This window comes from Pteronotus mesoamericanus, unplaced genomic scaffold, assembly GCF_021234165.1.
Source record: "Pteronotus mesoamericanus isolate MK-2021 breed Mesoamerican mustached bat unplaced genomic scaffold, CSHL_Meso_final scaffold_85, whole genome shotgun sequence".
Taxonomy (NCBI): Eukaryota; Metazoa; Chordata; class Mammalia; order Chiroptera; family Mormoopidae; genus Pteronotus; species Pteronotus mesoamericanus.
The window spans coordinates 25,513,682-25,536,706 of NW_026555329.1; the positions used below are offsets into that span (position 1 = coordinate 25,513,682).

Sequence of the window (23,025 nt, forward strand, 5' to 3'; positions counted from 1 at the left end):
TAATGCTTTGTTCATGGGAGTTTGACCGTTTTTATTTCATTTATATGAAGGTAATATGTGTAATATACTATTTAAAAATGTGGACTTTGGTTCTGAGTCCAAACACCACCATGTGCTAGCTGTGCAATTGTGAGAAAGTTAATTCTTTAAGTAAATTGCCTCACCTGTTAGTGGGGATAATAATATCAATACCTATTCTCACACAGCTGCTGTGAAAAATGATTTTAATAATGCTTATAAAGTGCTTACTAGAGAACCTGGCTCACAGCTAATAATTAGTAACTGCTGTTATATTAACAACTAATGTTTATTACAAAATGCTTCTTATGTGCCCTTCACAAAGCCTACATAGAGAAACTCAGGATTTTAAATCCCAAGAGGGAAATGCGATTAATTAGTATGATCACAGAAGTACCCGTTCAAGCACCAACGGAAGAGAACAACAACATGGCTCTGAATTAAGAACAGGTTTACTTTACAGTATATATAGTTTACTAATGGTGCTTTACACAGGTTAAGTTGCATTTTCTATAGCATCTTAGGAAACAAGGGAAACCTACATAGAATTTTAAAAGCCGATTATCATGTGGAGAAAATCCAATTGATTTTATACATACATAGGTGTTAATGCATATGTATAAAATGTCCATACACTTCCTACAGGAAGCATCTCAGTTGTGTTGAGATGTACGCTCATAATGGGACTAATATTCTTTATTTGAAGATAGAAAAATCACTAAGTTATTTTCATCCTGAATTTGAGCAAACAACAGGATGTTAGTGGTATCAGTAAAACTCAAAGTAGTGCAAGGTGTTTTTGTGGGGGAGGAGTGGGAATGAGGGAGAAAAGCAGATGATGTATTCTTGATGATGAGAGCAATTTAGCCCCATGTAACAATATATTGAATATCATCCAGTTTGAACAATTTAACATACAGTGAAACAAAACTCTCAAAATGAGAATAGGTAAAAATTGGAAAAGTATAACTGCAAGTTACCTATATAACAATGGCCAATCAAAGCATTAAACCAGAGCAGAGAGCAGGCACATGGGAGAAAGTATACTAACACTAAGGTCAGTTGCAGAGTAAACAGACGGGGAAAGACTGGTAAGGGACGGAGAGAGTGTCAGCGCTGTATGAAGAAAAGGGTGACCACCTGCAGAAGACAGGTCACAGAGAGGTGGCAGGCAAAAGTCAGCTCCTGCACAAAGGATTGTTTCCAGGGCCTAGGGAGGACAAAAACCAGGCTGAGAAGGTGAAGAAGAATCAAACAAGGAGCTGAAGAGAAGAAAACTGAGGCAATTAACAAGAAATATTCTGTCAGCACTGGACTCCAAGTTAGAGCAAAGACAACAACACTTCAAAATGACTCATGACAACCTTTTACTCTGATGAACTACTACTACAGACATCTAGATTTCCTACCTGCTCACCAACCACTCCACCGCGTTACAAGATAACAACAACTTTGTTTTTCTTTAGGCAGCCACCACATATCTTTGTGTTGGTTTGAATAAGAATGATCCTACCTCTAGGTGTCAAGGTTTGGCATGTGGCCCAGACCAGGCAAATCACAGCACCTGACTCCCTGGAATGGGCACATGATTCGCACACGCCAATCACAGCCCATGAGCATTCGCCCCAGGACTCTTGCTGGGACTGCTGGGGGGAGAAAGCTGGCTATTGCCACAGGGAACCGTAATCTATGAAGAGCGCTAAGAAGACATGCAATTGTTGATACAATAATCACAGGGGGTAGTCCACCTAAACATAAAGCCAGACATAGAAAAGTAGAACCAAAAAAAATAAAAAGAGTAATTTCTAATGACAGAAGTTGGGACACTGGAAGTCAGCCTTTTCCAAATTTAGCTGTACCCCTATGCCAACAAATTTCCTCTTAAACTAACGCCAGTTTGATTTTGCTTTCTATAACCTAAAACTAAATAAATACTGATTAATACAACCATTGGACCCAAATCAATGTAACAGGTCTTTTTAGTGTTTTACTGTCACTAAATGCTTTTAGAGGAAGGACACCAAACACTAACAAAAAATCTCCATCATACTACTTGATATCATACTACATACTTTATGAAAAATGTCACAATGAGATTACAAGTGTGTACTGCAACTCTAACTTAGGTTGAATTTTAAATTTTCTTGATTCATTGGCCTCCTGAATGTTCACCAGAAAATGACAAGGTAGAGCTAATGAGAAAGGCCATGGGAGAACAGAAGAGAAACATGAAGTTTTGTTTTTTTAATAAAGAAGGTAAAAATGGTATTAAACACCAGACACTTCACTATCCATAGTGTAATGAATAATATTCCAAAGATCATGTGTCACTTTAAGAAAATATTTAAAAATAACTAGGTAAATAAAGAAATAATCCACATATATTTCTCTGTATTTAGAACATATACATAATGCTAATATAATATCTTTTTCAAATGCACATGGAACATTTTCAAAGATAGACCACATGACAGGACACAAAACAAGCCTCAGCAAATTCAAGAAAATTGAAAACATAACAAGCATTTTCTCAGACTGCAAGGGCTTGAAACTAGAAACCAATCTCAAGGAAAAAACTCAAAAACACTCAAATTCATGGAGACTGAATGAATAGCGTGCTATTAAACAATGAACGGGTCAATATTGAGATCAAAGAAGAAATCAAAAAGTTTCTGGAAACAAATGAAAATGAACATACAATAGTCCAAAACCTATGGGACACAGCAAAGGCAGTCCTGAGAGGGAAGTTCATAGCAATACAGGCCTCCCTAAAAATGGTAGAAACATTTCAAATAAACAACCTAACCCTACAGCTTCGAGAACTGGAGAAACAACAACAAACAGAGCCCAGAGCGAGTAGAAGGAAGGAAATAATGAAGATCAGAGCAGAACTGAATTACATAGAGACGAAAAGGAAAATTCAAAGGATCAATAAATCCAGATGCTGGTTCTTTGAAAGGATAAAATCGACAAGCCTTTAAGCAGACCCATCAAAAAAAAAGGGAGAGGACCCAAATAAATAATATCAGAAATGAAAGAGGAGAAATAATAACTGATACCACAGAAATGCAAAGGATTGTAAGAAACTACTATGAACAATTATATGCCAAGAAATTTGAAAACCTTGATAAAATGGACATATTTCTAGAAAAATATAACCTAACATTGAATGAAGAAGCAGAAAGCCTGAATAGACTGATAACAGCTGGTGAAATTGAAGCAGTAATCAAAAAACTCCCGGCACAAAAATGCCCTGAACCGGATGGTTTCACAGGAGAATTTTACAAAATATTTAAGGAAGAGCTAACCCCTGTCCATCTCAGAATATTCCAAAAAATCAAGAAGAGGGAAGACTCCCAAACTCTTTTTATGAGGCCAGCATCATCCTAATCCCAAAACCTGATAAAGACACAAGAAAGAAAGACACAACAAAGAAAAAAAACTACAGGCCAATATCGCTGATGAACATAGATGCTAAAATCCTCAACAAAATATCGGCATATTGCAACCAAAGATACATTAAAAAGATCATTCACCATAATCAAGTGGGATTCATCCCACAGATGCAAGGATGGTATAGTATTCACAAATCAATAAACATAACACATCACATAAACAAAAGGAAAGACAAAAATCACATGATTTTATCAATAAATGCAGAAAAAGCATTTGATAAGGTACATCGATTTATGATAAAAACACTCAGCAAAGTGGGAATAAAGGGGGCATACCTCAACATAATAAAGGCCATGTATGAAAAACCTACAGCCAACATCATATTCAACAGGCAAAAACTAAAAGTTTTCCCACTAAGATCAGGAAAAAGACAAGAATGCCCACTTTCACCACTTCTATTCAACATAGTATTGGAAGTCCTAGACACAGTAATCGGACAATAAAGAGAAATAAAAGGCATCCAAAGTGGAAAGAAGGAAGTAAAACTGTCAGTTTGTAGATGACATGATACTGTACATAGAAAACCCCATAGACTCCACCAAAAAATACTACTCGACCTAATATGTGACTTTGGCAAAACAGCAGGATACAAAGTCAATATTCAGAAATTGAAGGCATTTTTGTACACCCACAATGAACTATCAGAATCAGACATCAGGAAAAATCCCCTTTGCTATAGCAACAAGAAAAATAAAGTACCTAGGAATAAACTTAACCAAGGAGGTAAAAGACTTGTACTGAGAAAACTACACAACACTGAAGAAAGAAATTAAGGAAGACACAAATAAATGGTAGCACCAACTGCGTTCATGGATTGGAAGAATTAACATCATCAAAATGTCCATACTATCCAAAGCAACTTACAGATTCAACACAATCCCTATTAAAATACCAATGACGTGTTTCACAGATATAGAACAAACATTTAAAACACTTATATGGAACCATAAATGACCCCAAAGAGCACAGCAATTTTGAGAAAGAAGAACAAAGTAGTAAGGAGCACAATACCTGATATCAAACTATATCACAAGGCCACTGTAATCAAAACAATCCAGTACCGGCATGCAGAAGAGACACATACATCAATGGAACAGAATAGAGAGCCTAGAAATAAACCCATGTCTCTATGGTCAATTAATATTCAACAAAGGGGGCAGAAGCTTGAAAGGAGTAAAAATAGCCTCTTCATCATATGGTGTTGGGAGAGCTGGACAGCTACATGCAACAAATTGAAATTTGACCACCCACATACACCATACACAAAAATAAACTCAAGATGGATAAAAGACTTAAAAGTCATGACACCATAAAAATCCTAGAGGAGAACATAGGCAGGAAACTCTCAGATATTCCACACAGCAATATTTTCACCAATAAAGGAAAGAATAAACAAATGGGACCTCATCAAAATAAGCAGCTTCTGCACAGCTAAAGAAAATATCAGCAAAATGAAAAGGGAACCAACTGTATGGGAAAATAAATATGTTTGCCAATGATACCTTGGACAAGGGTTTGATCTCCAAAATACATAAAGAACTCATATGACTCTACTCCAGGAAGACAAACGATCCAATTAAAAAATGGGCAAAGGACCTGAACAGACACTTCTCCAAGGACATACAGAGGGCCCAGAGACATATGAAAGGATGTTCAGCATCATTAGTCATCAGAGAGATGGAAGTTAAAACCACAATGAGATACCACTTCATACTAGTCAGAATGGCCATCATAGACAAATCAACAAATCAACAAACAACAAGTGCTAATGAGGTTGTGGAGAAAAGGGAACCCTAGTCCACAATTGGTGGGAATGCAGACTGGTGCAGCCACTGTGGAAAACAGCTTGGAATTTCATCAAAAAGCTAAAAATGGAACTATCTTTTGACCCAGTGATTCCATTGTTGCGATTATACCCTAAGAATCCCAAAACACCAATTCAAAAGACCTATGCACCCCAATGTTTATAGCAGCACAATTTACAAAATAGCCAAGTGCTGGAAGCAACCTAAGTGCCCATCAATAAATGAGTGGATCAAAAAACTGTGGTACATTTACAGAATGTAATACTACACAGTGGAAAGAAAGAGCAAGCTACTATCCTTTGCAACAGCAAGGATGGAACTGGAGAGCATTATGCTAAGCGAAATAAGCCAGGGGGTGAAAGACAAATACCATATAATCTCACCTATAAGTGGAACCTAATCAACAAAACAAACAAGCAAGGAAAATATAGTAACCAGCAACACTGAAAGAAAAAACAAACCAACAGTAACGACTGGGAAGTAGGGAGGGGGGTAATGGGGAAAAGAAGGAGAAGGGTCACATCAAGGAACATGTATAAAGGACCCATGGACAAAGCCAAAGTGAGGAAGGATTGAGAGTGGGAGGTGGGGGTGGACGGGGCAGGGGAAAATGGTGGCAGGAAAATGGAGACAAATGTATCTGAACAATAAAAAAAAAGAACATATACATAATGCTAATATAATATCTTTTAAAAGAGGTTGAGCCCTGACTGGCTAGCTCAGTTGGTTAGAGCATCATCCATCCCTATGCACCAAGGTTGTGGGTCTGATCCCTGGTCAGGGCACATACAAGAAACAACCAAGGAATACATGAATAAGTGGAACAACAAATTCATGTTTCTCCCTCTCTCTTCCTTCCTCTCTCTCTCTCAGTCTCTCATTCTCTCTCTCTCAAATCAATAAATAATAAAATAAAATAAGTTGTAATTCTCAATGAACAGAGAATTTTAAGGAGCTTATACTATGTGGAAATATATGCAAATTTCACTTTGCAGATAAACACCAAACTATTAGCTTTACTACTGAAAATAACTTGTCCTTTAATCTACTTTCACTAAGAATTCATAACTAAACCTCTTACGATAATGACATAAAATTGAATTAAGTGTTTACTCATACCACCACAGCACAGCCTAAGTATTGTAGCTTATTGCCACTAAATCAACCTAAAAGATTAAAAGAAAAAAAATAGCTTCAGTAGTCTACTTACATCACAATTACAGCCAAATACTCCATTAGAAAAGGAAATCAAGTTATAGGATTTGTCACCCCAGCGTACTGTTGGATCTCCAGTGAGGATCATTGCAATTGTCTAAAATAAATTAAAAAGATTTTAATATCGATTTGTAAGTATTTATATCATATCTACATATATATGGTCTGGCTCTTCACTTTCAGGTAAACCAAATTTAAAAACGGTAAGTTATGCCCAAGAGAGTCATTCTGGCCCTGACTTTAGATATTTCTTATAATCTCAAGAGGTGAGCTCTCCCTCCTGGGAACACACCCACGCCTCTGCCTGCCACCTCTTCTTCCCCCCAGAAGTCCCCTTGCCTTTTTCTCTCCTGAGCCCCAAGGGCCCTTCTCCTGCCTCTGTAAGTTGCTTCCTGAGCCTGTGCAGCCCAGATGGCTCTCTTCTACTACCTCCATAACTTGCTAAATAAACTTTCTCTTATAATCTGAAAAAAAAAAAATCTCAAGAAACCCTCCATTAAAGAGAATGCTGGAACAGCATTCATACATGTTTAGAGAACATACAACTGAAAGAACAAGGTTTTGCAACTTAACAGTATTAAGAGGCCTTGGTAAGTTCAGTCATTAAAATTTAGTTACAAGAAAAACATTTCAAGATTTCAGATCTCTCCTAAGCCTCTTTCTCAAATGGTAGGTTTTAGCCTATTAGTGAGTTAAGAAGTCAGTTTAGTGCCTCACAGTAAGCACTACGTATGACAAGAAAGAATAAAATAAAACATTAATATGAGAGTACATCACAGATAGTAATTACTTTTTTGTGAAACTTCTATTATACACATGCGTGTGCACAAGCACGCCCGTGTAGAGGGCTGCAGTCTAAACGCACGTCTGACTGTAGGTTGCAGTACCAAAGTTTGAACAATACTGCATTAAAACATATTTCTCCTCAAAAGTTTGGTGATTCGTCTACTAAAAAAATAAAACTAAAGGAGATGAAAAGTTGGCTTCTAGCTCCACAGTTTTTCAATTCTATATTATTTTATTGCTATCATTTAATAGTGATGAATGCTTTATGAAATAATTTGTTTTTAAAAGACAATGAGACTCCTAAAAATATGATTACTGCCTTTTATTATTTCTCAGAAAATGGTAACATTATCCCACAGGAAAAAAAAGTAAAGCCATGTTTACTTTTTTACCCCGTGGGATGATATTTTCACTTAAACTCACTACAGTCAGTTTGTTCAATAAAAGCAAATGGTAAGACAAATTACTTACCGTTTGATATAATTCTTAGGACAGACCTCACCAACTAAGGTGTCAAGGCACACTGGTGTGGGTTATAGGTAGGTTCTCGTGTCACCTTTGGCACAAGAAGCTCATTTAGCCCAGTGACCTGTGCAAATTTTCTGTATATGCATTCCATGAAAGGCTGAGAAACACTGGTGTGTGTATATATGTATGTGTATATATATATATAAAATGCAAACAAATAGTCATACTTCTTTAAACAGCATACAAGATTTATCTAAATGGACCTAAACAATATGGAAAGAATTCACGAAGCATGATTTACCTATCTATAAGCTTCAATTTGGTACATGTGGGAAGAATTACTAGACTATTATAGCTAAGTACCTGTGAATAATCTTCAGGTGTTACATGTGGACAGCCATCCTCTATGGAATATACCAGTACACTGCTCTGAATTTTTTCTAGCATAGTCAAGTTCTCTGGATCAAGACTAATCAAATATTCTCGTGCCTAAAGTGGAAGGAGATAATGATTAAATCCAGGAGGGAAAGGTTCATTATGAAAAGTGTTTAGTTAATAATAATGCATTGCATATTTGAAACTTGCTGGCAGTAGATCTTAAAACTTCTCATCACAAGAAATTTGTAATTATGAAGATACATCAACTAGACTTATTGTGGTGATTATTTTGCAATATATACAAATAATGAATCGTTATGTTATACATCTGAAAACAATATAATGCTCTATGTCAATTATAGTTCAATAAAAAAAAAATGTAAATTATGACCTTAGCCCATCGAGTTCGTTCCTCGCTAGTTAACGCTGCTATCCCAGGTCCAGCAGGTTGACTATAGCACTTCTTGTGGATGTATGTCAGTTGCCTTATGGAAGATTAAAGAAAGAGGATTCAAAAAGAGTACTGGCAGAATCACTAGCTACTTTGGCCTTTCATACGTCTCAATGTGTTTACCAGTGTTTGAATATTTTGATGTATTATCCAAAGGAAGGATTACGATCTCAGCAGCAATGGATTTATTTTCATACCATATCATTTTTTAAAAAGATACTTATTTGACCAATTAACACCAAAAGTGTATTTGACAATAACCTAAGTAAATAAATTTGGTATTTGGCTGGATATAATTTATACTTTCAAAATATACACGTACTCTTGGGGTCCTAGTAAATACCCCTTACACAATGGAGAATTTGAATAATATTCTGGTAAATAGACTCACAAATATCATAAACATCTAACTAAAAACTATGTGTATATTTAACAGAGGACTTACTCTTTACCTACTTAATATTTGTGTATTTAACCCACATAGTCACGAGTAGTTGTTACTTGTAACCATTTTAAAGACTCTATTAGCTAAGGATCAATTATTTTCCCCCCATATACTACCAGTCTGATGAGTTTCATGTATTTTAAAATATGTGGCAGGTAAATAATGGGGTTCTTCTACAAAAATTAAATTTTTATCAGTCAAAAAATCCACAAGAGGTTTGGTTTCAGCCTTACTTCCTCATGGTACCACTACTGGCTTTTTCATTCAAAACTGGAAAAAAATACAATGATTAATTTGCATTATTTTCCTCATCACAGAGTGTTTAATATCCAGCAGTAAATCTTAAAATTACATCCTGCATTTGCTTCGTAGCATCATTCCCCTATGGTCTGCCCACCTCACTGATTGCTCAGTCTTCTCCATTGACTATTTGTTCTTCCACTGCCAAATGTGTTTCCCCAAATTTCTATCACTAGCTGCCCCCAAACTCTTCTACAATTTCACTCCTAATAATTTCATCCACTTCTTTAATAGCTTCAACTATCACCTTTATGTAAGAGGCAACAAAATCTCTTAATTTCAACCCCATTTTCTCTGTAAATTTCTGGTACCAAATTTCCAAATTCTTGCTGATATCTCTGTCTCAGTTTCTGCCAACATTTCAAACTAGTTGTACATTTTAAAATTATCTCCCTGCTCCCATCACAAAATTTAAAAAAAACTTCTCTTACAAGAAAACGTAGGTATAATCATCATGATCTTGTATTAGACAATTTTTTTCTTTTTAGATATAACAAAAGCATAAGCAACCAAAAAATTAGATAAAATGGACTTTGTTAAAATTAAAATGTTTCTGTTTCAAAGGAGGCCATGAAGAAAGTGAAAAGGCAGTTCCATAATGGGAGAAAAATATTTGCAAATTATGTATCTGATAAGAGACTTGTACATAGAATATATAAAGAAGACTGCAAACTCAATAATAGAAAGACAAAAAACCCAGTTAAAAATTGGCAAAAGAATTTGAATAGGCATTTCTCCAATGAAGATATACAAATGGCCAATAAGCACATGAAAAGAGGTTCAACATTATTTTAATTATGGAAAAGCAAATAAAAACCACAATGACAGAACACTTCATATCCACTAGGATGGCTATCATAAAAAAGGCAGACAACAGCAAGTGTTGGTAAGGATGTGAAGAAACTGGAACCTTTACACATTGCTGAAGCGAATGTAAAATGGTGCAGTCACTTTGGAAAAGTGTGTCAGCTCCTCAAATGGTTAAACAAAGTTAAGACCCAATAATTCCACTCGTAGTTATTCCAAGAGAAATGAAAATCTATGTCCACATAAAAACTTTTACACAGGTGTTTATGGCAGCATTATTCACGGCAGCCAAAAAGTAGATACAGCCCCAATGTCCATGAGCTGATGAATGGGCAAATAAATTGCAGCATATCCACAGAATGGAATATTATTCAGTCATAAAAAGGGGGTATAAATACATGCTAGAATGTGGATGAACCTTGAAAACATTATGCCAAGTGAAAAAACAAGAAAACCATGTAAGTTTCTATTTCTACAAAATGGCCAGAATAGACACATGTACAGAAATAGAAAATCAATTGGGGGCTGCCTACGGCTGGTGGTGTGGAAGTGTTTGGGAGATATGGGAGGTGTCTGCTAACAGATGGGGTAAGAGTTGAGTTGCAACAGGGAGTTACTGCTTACGGGTACAGGGTTACTTTCAGGGATGACAAAAATGTTCTAAAATTGATTGTGGAGATAGTTACACAATTTTATGAATATTAAAAAAATGCTGAATTATATATTTTTAATCGGTGAAATGTATGTTGTGAGAATTGTATCTCATTAGAGCAGTCATTAAAAGCTAAAAAAAAAAAACAAAAAATTGAAATGGTACTTTCTCTTCTATTGTCTCTTCCTATTATAATACTATCTGCCTACCTGTCCAAGTTGAAAAACCTCAGTTGTATTTAATCCTCCTTTCTAAACCTAGTCACCAAGACTTATTAATTTTATATCCAAAATATTTTCTACACTTGTACCATCTCTTAAAGTCCTAACTTCTTCTTTCCTGGATTACTGTAGATTTTAATACATCTATTTGAAACTCCAAGTCACTAAGATTCAGAATCTGACCAATCTATTTTCCTCTTCTAATATGTATCTTTTTGCACATTCCTATATAAAATTTCCTAATGCACAAGACTGGCCTGATTACTCAATTCACACACATACACTTTTGCTTTGTATTAAGGAAAGGGAATAAAGAAAAAAAATGGCTAATATCTTAGCACCCCAGCTGCATGTAAATACAGAAATAAGTGTTTTTAATAAAACATTATAATTAATATAACAGAGATAAATATAAGGCACGTAGGGAGACTAAAGGAGGCAATCCTTGGGGCTTCAGTTCAGGAAGGAGAATAGAAAATTAGGAAACAGTTGACCTTGTGTGACAGGTAAACAGAGACACAAAGCATGAGTAAGAATGCTCACTCAAGACGTAGACAAGGCAGGAGAGGGCATTCCAAATAGAAAGTATTAGTACATGCAAAGGTCACAGGTAATCTGATAAATTACAGAAAATGCAAGCAGAGAAACGAGATAGGAGTATAGGAGGCACAAGGAGGACTAGCAGTTCACAAGGCTGAAAAGATAGGCGAAGATCAAAGGTCAAATATAGACTACTGCTATGGGACTAGGACTTTATTCTAGGCTACAAGGAACCAGTTAAGAATTTTAAACAAAAGAGAAATATAATCACATCTGAATTCTAAAGACTGATGACTGTAGACAATGTATGGAGGCAAGAAAACTACCACAGAGGCTGAATTAATAGAGTTAAAAATCTGAAAATGATTTTTATTTTTTTAAGAGCAGACAAAAATCCGTATTTTTCTGTTGATTCTCTTGATTCTTAAATAGGGATTCAAATTCTCTGATACCCAAGAAAAACAGGTCACAGACTGAATTTTAGCTCACAGATCACATGTATAGAATTTCTGGAAGAGTGTCTTTGAGTAATAAAATTAATAATCCTGATCTAATAATTATATGTCAAATTTGGACTAATTAAATTTAAAAATATAACTGGAATACACATGGATATTATACAAGAACCAAAAGCAAAATACCTAAAATATAAATAAATTTGCTTGCATCAAAAGTAACAAAGTACAATTACTAAAAAAAGTTTTAAATTAAATGGAAAGAAATGTTTGTAACACATAAAATTAATAAAGGATTACTGTCCAGACATATCAACAACTGATACAAATCAGTAAGAATAAAAAATAGCCAATTAGAAAAAAACAGGTAGAGACAACTCAGAGAAAGTACAAATGGCCAATAAGCATATATAAAAATATTCAATCTCGCTAGTAATGAGAAATGTGCCAATTCAAGCAACAATGAAGAGTATTTTTCATGTGTCAGTTCACCAAACATTTTAAGTTTAATTATATCACATCAGCAATGATATGGAGAAGTGGGTCTCTTCATACAATACTAATGGGTGACATAAAGCCTCCTCAGATGACAATTTGAGTTAATTTTAAATATATGTATATCTTATGGTCCAGAAATTTCACTTCTAGTATCAAACCATAGATATGTTCTACCAAATACACAAAGAGGCATGCTTAAAAATGTTCAGTTAGTTACAACAACGAATAAAAACTGCCTCAATGTGTGCTAATCAAGACATGGCCCGCTATAATATGTCTATTTGATGGAATTCTATGCAACAGTTAAAAAGAATAAGGTAGATGTATCTGTTCCAATATGAAAATATCACTGTCTTATGGACTAAAAAAAGCAAACTGTAGAAAATACCTAAAATAAAACTATTTTTTTAAATGCATAGAACTATACCTCCCTCATGCCACATACAAAAATCAATTCTAGGCAGACTGTTAATATGTAAAAGGCAAAACAATACAACTCTAGAACACAAAAGAAGAAAATATCTAGATATTGCATTAGGGAAAACTTTTTAAAACCAAGACACAAAAAGTACAATCCATATGGTAAAAGGTTAATAAACTGGACTACATTCAAATTAAGGACTTTTGGTTAAAAAGGCACATTTAATACAATAAAACAGCAGTGATAAACATCTCTGTGGGTTTCAACACATAAAACCAATGAAAATAAGTAAAGAACTCCTACAATACTCGTACACTAGTAAAGTGTTTATCAGTATAATTATTTTGGAAAGCTGACACTGTCTACTGAAGTAAATGTACGCATACCCTAATGTTCAGCAAGGCCTCTCCTGGGTGTGCTTCAACAGAAATTCAGGCCTATGTGCATCAAAAGACTTTAACAAGAATTTTCACAGCAGCATTTTTTGTACTAACAAAAACTATAAGAAATGTAAATGATTACCCTTGGGAAGTAGGAAAAGCACAGTAACTGGGAAGCGTGACAGGGGTTTCTAGAGTATTAGAAATTTTTTTTTTTAATTTTCCTTTTGTTTTGTTTGATTTTTTAAAATCATGTTTATTCTACTACAGTTGTCTCAATTTTTCCCCCTTTGTCCTCCTCCACCCATCCCACCTCGCCCCCCACCCCGCACAGTCAATTCCCACTCTGCTGTCCATGTCCATGGGTCATTCGTACATGTTCTTTGTTCTAGTCCCTTCCCTTTCTTTCCACCATTGCCCTCCTTTCCCATCCCCTCTGGTCACTTTCAGTCTGCTCCATGTTTCCATGCCTGTGGTTTATTTTGTTCATTAGTTCATTTTGTTGAATAGATTCCACTTACAGGTGAGATCATATGGTACCTGTCTTTCACCAACTGGCTTATTTCACTGAGCATAACATTCTCCAGTTCCATCCATGTTGTTGCAAAAGGTGAGTTCCTTCCTTCTTTCTTTTTTTTTTAAATGCAGATTTATTTTTTTAAATGTCAAAATCCATAATAAAATATTAAAACATTTAAATCCATTATAAAGTCTCAGCAATTAAAACATGACACCAGCACAGAAATAATCAAGTACATCAATGAAATAGAATGAGCATTCTAGAAACAAACATATATATCTGTCTAACAATGTAATATATGATTAAATTGATATCTCAAATCAGTGGGGAAAAATAAGCTTTATTCAACGAATAAAGTGCATGGACCACTATTACTTTAAATAAATATAGAGCTCTATTTCACATATTATACAAAAAATATTCAGGTGAGTTAAAAATCAATACGTAAAATCTAAGGAGTTTTAGGAGAAAATACAAAATAATATTTTTCTTACCCTGAAGTAAAATATTCAGATGCAGGGGCTATAAAGTAAAATATTGACAATTTGACTATATTAAAGATTTAAGACCATAGAGTAATATACATATAACAAATGTCAAAGGACAAGTAATAGAATAGGAAAGTATTCGTAACACATCTAAAAGAGGCTTAATAGTTTTTTGTCTTTTTTCTTTAGGGAAAAAAATTCTGCAAACATTTCATCAAAGAATGGATAAAGAATACCAAAAATCATTTAAAGGTTTTTAAAAATAATAGAAATAAGCAAGAAATATACAAAAACAGGTTTAGTTTCAACAAACAATAAGGTAACATCAAAATGACACAACATTGTCACAATCAGATTAATTATTAAAAATATTGGTGACTGTGAAAGGAACTGGGTATTCATAGACTCTTTTTCTTCATCTTCTTAAAGCAGTCCCTTTAGCATATTTTGCAATGCTGGTTTGGTGGAGGTATATTCTTTTAGCCTTCTTTTGTCTGGGAAACTCCTTATTTTGTCTTCCATTTTAATCAAGAGCCTTGCTGGGTAGAGCAGTCTTGGTTGCAGGCCTTTGCTTTTCATGACTTGGAATATTCCTTGCCACTCCCTTCTAGCTTGCAGTGTTTCTGTTGAGAAGTCAGCTGCTAGCCATACAGGGGCTCCTTATATGCTGCTACCTCTTTCTCCCTTGTTGCCTTTAGGATTCTCTGTCTTTCATATTTGCCATTTTAATGATGATGTGTCTTGGGGTTGGCCTCTTTGGGTTCCTCTTGAATGGGACCCTCTGTGCTTCCTGGACTTGGGTGACTTTTTCTCTCCTCCAATTAGGGAAGTTTTCCATCATTATTTTTTCAAACAGTTTCTCTATCCCTTCCTCATCCTCCTTCTGGTATCTCTATTATATGGATATTATTATGTTTCAGGTTGTCCTGCATTTCCCTAAATGCCTCTTCATTCTTTTTTAGTCTTTTTTCATTGTCTTGCTCTTTCTGGGAGCTTTTTTCTACCTTATGCACCAGCTCGCTGATTCGATCCTCAGCTTCATCTAGCCTGCTTTTATTTCCTTCTACTATGTTCTTCAATGCAGAAATTGTATTCTTCATTTCCTTTAGTCTCTTGTGGATTGTTTCTATGTCCTTTTTCATGCTGATATAGTATGCAGTAAGTTCTGCATAGTTTCCCTGTAGTTTTTGATAATTCTCTCTGAGCTCACTGAGCTCATTGAGCTTCCTTAGAACTGTTGTTTTGAACTCAATATCTGATAGTTTACGTGTCTCTATTTCATTTAGTTCTCTTTCTGGGGATTCCTCCTTTCCCTTTGACTGGGGGCTGTTTCTTTGTCTTCCCATTATTTGTGAGACTCTTCTTTTTTGTTTCTGCTTTTTAAATTGATCTGTCTTGATTTCCTGACTTTGTGGTGTGAACTTCTATGTTTGGAGACCGCTATTTTCTCTTTCTGGATCTGCCTCTGATGATGTCAGATGTTGACCCTGTGTGACCTTAGGCAGTCTGTTAGAGTTCCAGGAATCTACTCTGTGGCTGTCTCCTTCAGCTGTTAATCTAGTCACTCTGCAGTCAGCAGGCCAACTTAGATACCACAGGGCAGGGCAGAGTCCTTCCTGGGGGTGGGGTTATTGGATCCTCTCACGCTGCTGTTGCTCAGGGGAGTGGTTTGCCTGAGCAAGATGGCTGTTGCCATATGAGGGAGGAGGCAGCACTGGGATACTGCCAGCTACTCTCTCCATTCTTTCCCCAAAGCCTCCATCTCTGGTCTTTCCTCAAGTGTCTCTAGTCTACTCTTTGTCCCCTTTAGCCAGGGATCTACCATCTGTGGCTGCCACTCTGTATTCAGCAGTCAGGCTTTAGCACTAGCGGGCTAGGGCTGAGTCCTTCCTGGTGGTGGGCAATTGTGTCCTCTCATGCTGTTGTCGCTTGGGGGAGTAGTCTGCCTGAGCAAGATGGCTGTTGTCATATGGGGGATGAGCCAGTACCGGGATCCCGCCAGCTACTCTCTCCATTCTCTCCCCAAAGCCTCCTTCCCCAGTCTCTCCTCAGACGTCTCCAGCCCACTCTGCCGCCATCTTTGTCGGAGCCCAGGGTAAGTGGCTGCAAATAAAAATTTATGCGTTGGTCCTCTAAAAGGCTCTGCGTCTCCAGCCGCCTGTCTCTGGCAGAGAGCAACCTTGTTGCTTTTCACAGGTGGCTGTTATCTGTGTACTTTTTGGGCTCTGGTGCTGTAAGCTGGAGATCCCTGCTTACAGTTTAGACCCCGCTCACCTCAGGGGGATTCAACTGGCAGTTTTCAATATCCTTCTAGTGCTGCTGCCTGTGGGTGCAACTGCCCACCTTCTCAAGTCTCTACCGCACTCCTTACCAGTTAGGTTGTGCTAAAGCTGATTCTTCTGTCTGTCCGAGGTTATAAGGCTCCTCTCTTGCTATTGTTCAGTTATTTGTTCCAGGTGATTTCTCCACAATTTAGTTGTAATGCCAGATTGGTCCTGGAAGGAGGTCAGTGTGACTTCCACTCACTCCTCCACCATCTTGATTATCTCTAGAGTACTAGAAATGTTCTGTCTTGACCTGGGTGGTGGTTATACGAGTATTTTGCTGTACACTTCTGTGTACACTTTTGTACATGTTTGGAATACTTAATAAAAATAATTTTTAAAATATACAGATATGTACAACTCAACATTTCTAAGACAATCTATGAAACCTGAACTGATGATACATTAATGATATTAAAGGATTAATTTTTTAGAAGTATTAAATAATTCAGCATGAATAACAGTACTGCATGTGTGTATTTTTAAGAGTCCTTACATTTTCAAGATAAAGCTAACATATTTAAGATCCAAGATGGCAGAGGAGTAAGTGGAGGCTACACTAACCTCCTTCTAGGACCAATCTGGAATTACAGCTAAATAGTACAGAAAGCACCCTAAATAACCAACTGAATTGTAGCTGGAGAGAAGCCTTATATCCATGGACAGATGAAACTACTTCAGCACAAGGAGACTGGTAGGGAGTGAGGAACAGGTGCAAGAAGGCTGGCTGGGCTCCCACGAATGGCAGCTGAAGTTCTGAAGGGATATTCCAGCAGCTGGGTTGTTGTGCCTGAGAAGTATAGGGGTTAAACCTCAAGCTGAGCTCCCCATTCTACATCACCAGAGCTTCAAAGAAACCCAGAAAACTCTGCCAGGGAGAGACAGCTGGAGACCTAGAGAACCTCTTAAAAGCCAATGCACAAAATTTTGTTTGCAGCCACTTACCCTGGGCTCCAGCTCAGGGAGGGCAGAGTGGACTAAAGATGCTTGAGGGGAGTCTGAGGTTGGTAGTTCTGGGGAAAGAACTGAAGAAAACAGCTGCCAGGATCCCTATGATGAGTCATTCCCCATACTGCAGAGGCTATCTTCCTCAGGCAGAGCACTCCTCTCCAAGTGGCATCAGTCTTAGGAGAAGCGATAGCCCTGCCTACAGGAATAACTCTGCCCTATCCTGTGAAGCTTAAGCCCGGCTGCTGATTACAGCTTAATTAGTTTAACAACTGATCAACTTTAATAACTTAAGGAAGAAAATACAAAGAAGGGGCCAGTATAGGAAGACAAAGACACAGACCCCGAATGAATGAATAAGAGCATTCTCCAGAAAAAGAACTAGATGAAATGGAGGCAAGCAATTTATCACAAGGAGAGTTTAGAGTAATGATTTTAAGGATACTCAACAGCATGAAAAAAGACATAGAAAGCATAAAAAAGGAGAAGTCAGAAATAAAGAATGCAATATCTGAAATAAATAGTACACTGGAAGGAATAGACAATAGGTTGGATGAAGCAGAGGACAAAATCAGTGATTTGAAAGACAAGGTAGAAATAAAACACCCAGGCAGAGCAGCAAAAAGAAAAAAATAATTTTAAAAAAATGAGAAGAACTTTAATATTTTGGACAACATGAAGTGTAAGAATATCCACTGCATGGGAATACCAGAAGAAGAGAGTGAGCAATGGATTGAGAACCTATTTGAAGAAATAATGACTGAAAACTTCCCTAATCTGGTGAAGGAAAAAGATATACAAGTTCAGGAAGCTCAGTGAGTCCCAAACAAGATGGACTCAAAAAGGCCTACACCCAGACACAACATAATTAAAATGACAAGATTTAAAGACAAGGAGAGAATCCTAAAAGCTATAAGAGAAAAGCAGGTAGTTACCTTCAAGGGAGCAGAAGTTAGACTGGCATCTGATTACTCAGCAGAAACATTTCAGGCCAGAAGGGAGTGGTGTGAAATATTCAAGGTGATGAAAAGCAAGGACCTCCAACCAAGGCTACTTTACCCAGCAAGGCTATCATTTAACATCGAAGGAGATAAGGAGCTTCCCAGACAAGAACAAGCTAACGGACTTTGTTAACACCAAACCAGTACTGCCAAAAATGTTACCGGGCTTGCTTTAAAAACAAAAAGAAAAAAAAAAAAACAGAGGAAAACATCCAACAATAAAATGGCACTACATACATATCTATCAAGAATCACTTTAAATGCAAATGACTTAAATGCTCCAACCAAAAGATACAGGGTAGATGAATGGATATGAAAACAAGACCCATATATATTCTGCCTCCAACAGATCCATCTGAGATAGAAAGATACATACAGACTAAAAGCAAATGGATGGAAAAAGAGACTTCATGCAAATAGAAAAGAAAAAAAAGTTGAGGTAGCAGTACTTACATCCAACAAAATAGACTTTAAAACCAAGGCTATAGTAAGAGACAAAGAAGGACATTATATAATGATAAAGGGAACAATCCAACAAGAGGATATAACCCCAGTAAACATTTAAGTACCCAATACAGGAACACCTAAATATTATAAAGTAAATCTTTTTGGGCATAAAGGGAGAGACTGACAAAAATATAGTCATAGTAGGGGATTTTAACACCCCACTGAGTTCAATAGGTAGATATTCCAGGCAAAAAATCAACAAGGAGCCAGCAGTTTTAAACAACACACTCAAATAGATTTAATTGATATCTTCAGAGCATTTCGCCCCAAAGCAGCACAATATACATACTTTTCAAGTGCACATGAATGTTTTCTAGGATAAACCACATGTTAGGACACAAAACAAGTTTCAATAAATTTAAAAAGACTGAAATCCTATCAAGCATCTTCTCTGACCACAATGTGATAAAAGCAGAAATCAATCACAAGAACGCTGAATAACACACAAAGACATGGAAGCTAAATAACATAATTAAACAATGAATGGATCAACAAGATCAAGGAAGATCAAGGAAAAAGTCAAAAGATACCTTGAAATAAATGAAAATGAGGACACAACAATCCAAAATCTGTGGACACTTGGAAAGCAACCCTAAGAGGAAAATTCATAGCATTACAACCTATCTCAAAAAACAAGAAAATGCTCAAAAAAACTAACTTTACACTTAATGGAACTTGAAAAACAACAACAAAGCCCAAAGTGAGTAGAAAGAAGGAAATCATAAAGATCAGAGCAGAAGTAAACGAAATAGAGTCTAAAAAACACTACAAAAGATCAATAAATTCAAGAACTAGTTCTCTGAAAAGATAAACAAGATTGACAAACCTTTAACCAGACTCAGAAAGAAAAAAAGAGAGAGGACTCAAGTAAGTAAAATCACAAATGAAAGACAAGAAATAAAAACTGACACCAAAGAAATACAAAGGGTTGTAAGAAAATATCATGACCAACTATATGCCAACAAATTGGACAACTGGGATGAAACGGATAAATTCCTAGAAACATACAATCTTTGAATCAGAGAATCTGAATAGACAGATTATACATAAGAAAATTGAAGCAGTAATCAAAAAACTCCCAACAAACAAAAGTCCTAGACCAGATGGCTTCACAGGTGAATTTTACCAAACATTCCAAGAAGAACTAACACCTCTCTTTCTCAAACTGTTTCATAAAATTCAAAAGGAGGGATATCTCCCCAAGTCATTTTACGAGGCCGGCATTATCCTAATTCCAAAACCAGGTAAAGACACTACAAAGAAAGTAAATTATAGACCAACATCCCTGATGAACATAGATGCTAAAATCCTCAACAAAATATTAGTAAACTGAATACAGCAATGCATCGAAAAGATCATAGACCATGATCAAGTGGGATTTATTCTGGGAATGCAAAGCTGGTACAATATTTGCAAATCAATAAATGTGCTTCACCACATAAACAAAATGAAGGAAAAAAACAACATGATCATATCAGTAAATGCAGAAAAAACTTCTGATAAAATTCAGTACCCATTTATGATAAAAACTCTCAGCAAAATGGGAATTGAGGGAACACACCTAAACATAATAAAGGCCACATATGACAAACCCACTGCCAGCATCATACTCAATTGGCAAAAACTACAAGTGTTCCCCTTAAGATAAGGAACAAGACAAGGATGTCCACTTTCACCTCTCTTATTTGACATAGTACTGAAAGTACTAGCCACAGCAATCAGACAACAAGAAGAAATAAAAGGCATCCAAATTGGAAAAGAAGAAGTAAACCTGTCTTTATTTGCAAATGACATGATACTGTACATAGAGAACCCCAATAATACCACCAAAAAACTACCAGAACTGAAAGAATTCAGCGAAGTAGCAAGATACAAAATTAATATTCAGAAATCAGTTGCATTTTTATATGCCAATAACAAACTAATAGAAAGGTAAATTAAGAAAACAATTCCATTCACAGTTGCTTCAAAAGAGTAAAATACCTAGGAATACCCCTAACCAAGGATGTAAAAGACTGTAAGCAAGAAATTATAAGACCCTGAAGAAAGAACTGAAGAAGATACAAATAAGTGGAAGCACATACAGTGTTCATGGATAGGAAGAATTAATATTAAAATGTCCTTACTACCCAAAGCAATCTATAGATTCAATGCAATTACTATCAAGGATCCAATGACGTATTTCACAGAACTAGAACTAATATTTCCAAAACTTATATGGCACCACAAAAGGCCCTGCATAGCAACAGCAATCCTGAGAAAGAAGGACAAAGTTGGAGGAATCACGCCACCTAATATCAAACTATATTATAAGGCCAGAGATATCAAAACAGCCTGGTACTGGCATAAACACAGACAGAGATCAATGGAACAGAATAGGGAGCCCAGAAATAAACCCATACCCTTACAGTCCATTAATATTCAACAGTGGAAGTACATACAATGGACTAAAGATAGTTTATTCAATAAATGATGTTGAGAAAGTTGGACAGATACATGCAGAAAAATGAAACTAAACTGCCTTCTTATACCACACACAAGAACAAATTCAAAATGGATTAAAGACTTAAATGTTAGACCTGAAACCATTAAAATCCTAGAAGAAAACATAGGCAACAAAATCTTGGACATTGCTCATAGAAATTTCTAATCTGATGTATCTCCCCAGGCAAAGGAAACAAAAGAAAAAATAAACAAATGGGACTATATCAAACTAAAAAGTTTTTGTAGAGCAAAGGAATCATCAACAAAATAAAAAACAACCCACAAAATGGGAGAACATATTCACCCATACATCTGATAAGGGGTTAATATCCAAAATTTGTAACGTACTTAACAAAGCTCAAGACCAAAACAAACAAAAAACCCAATTAAAAGATGGGCAAAGGACCTGAACAGACACTTCTCCAAAGAGGACATACATACAGATGGTCAACAGACATATGAAAAGATGCTCAACATCACTAATCGTCAAGAGAAATGCAAATTAAAACCATAGTGAGATATCATCTCACACCTGTGAGAATGGCTATCATCAATAAATCAACAAACAAGTCTGGCAAAAATGTGGAGAAAGGGAAACACGTGCGTGCACTGTTGGTGGGAATGCAGAGTGGTGCAGCCACTTTGTAAAAAGCAGTATGGAGATACCTCAAAAAATTAAAAATGGATCTGCCTTTCGGCCCAGTGACCTCACTTCTGGGAATATATCCAACGGACCTCAAAACACTAATTCAAAAGAACATAAGCACCTCTATGTTCATTTCAGCATTATTTACAATGGCCGAGATATGGAAGCAGACCAAGTGTCTATCAACAGATGATTGGATAAAAACAACTGTGGGACATTTACACCCATTGTACGTTAGCCAGACCTGGAGTACATTATGCTAAGTGAAATAAGCCAGTGAGCCAAAGAAAATACCATGATTTGACTCATACGTGAACTCTAATGAACAAACTAGACTAAGAAGGAAAATGGGGACAGAACAGACGGAGAGCAGGATGACAGCTAGTAGAGGGGGGAGCTTAGGAGGTGGAGGGATTGAGCTAAGAGGAAAAAGGACGCATGGACATGACGACAGTGTGGTGACTGCTGGGGGGACGGGCATATAAGGGGGCTAAACGGTAATGGGGGAAAACTACAATAAAGATTAAATCAAAAAAATAAAATACTTATAGTGAAAGGAGATTATGTTTGAGATTTTCTTTAAAATAATCCATGGGGGAATGAGAGGAGGATCACAAGGAGGTATAGTTGAGACAAGACGAGAAATTTATAATTGTTGAAGCTAGAAGTCGATAGACTTCTGTTGAAGTTAGAGGAAGAGTACATTCCCTCTACCTTTTGAAATTTTCCATAATTTACTTTAAAATTACAAACATACAAAGTAATACTACAATACATACTATGTACTACTATATGTACAATCTATTTGTAT

General features: G+C 36.2%; 1 protein-coding gene across 9 annotated transcripts in view; it reads right to left on the reverse strand.

Annotated features, from left to right (window-relative positions):
* Positions 1 to 23,025, reverse strand: part of CROT (carnitine O-octanoyltransferase) — a 52,731-nt gene that overhangs the window by 14,786 nt on the left and 14,920 nt on the right. For all 9 annotated transcript variants that reach the window (XM_054564101.1, XM_054564108.1, XM_054564107.1 and 6 more), the window contains 3 exons: positions 8,518 to 8,611; positions 8,112 to 8,237; positions 6,490 to 6,591 (listed from right to left, as the gene is read on the reverse strand). In XM_054564101.1, the coding sequence (XP_054420076.1) occupies positions 6,490 to 6,591; positions 8,112 to 8,237; positions 8,518 to 8,611 (322 nt within the window). The remainder of the gene's footprint in view (positions 1 to 6,489; positions 6,592 to 8,111; positions 8,238 to 8,517; positions 8,612 to 23,025) is intronic.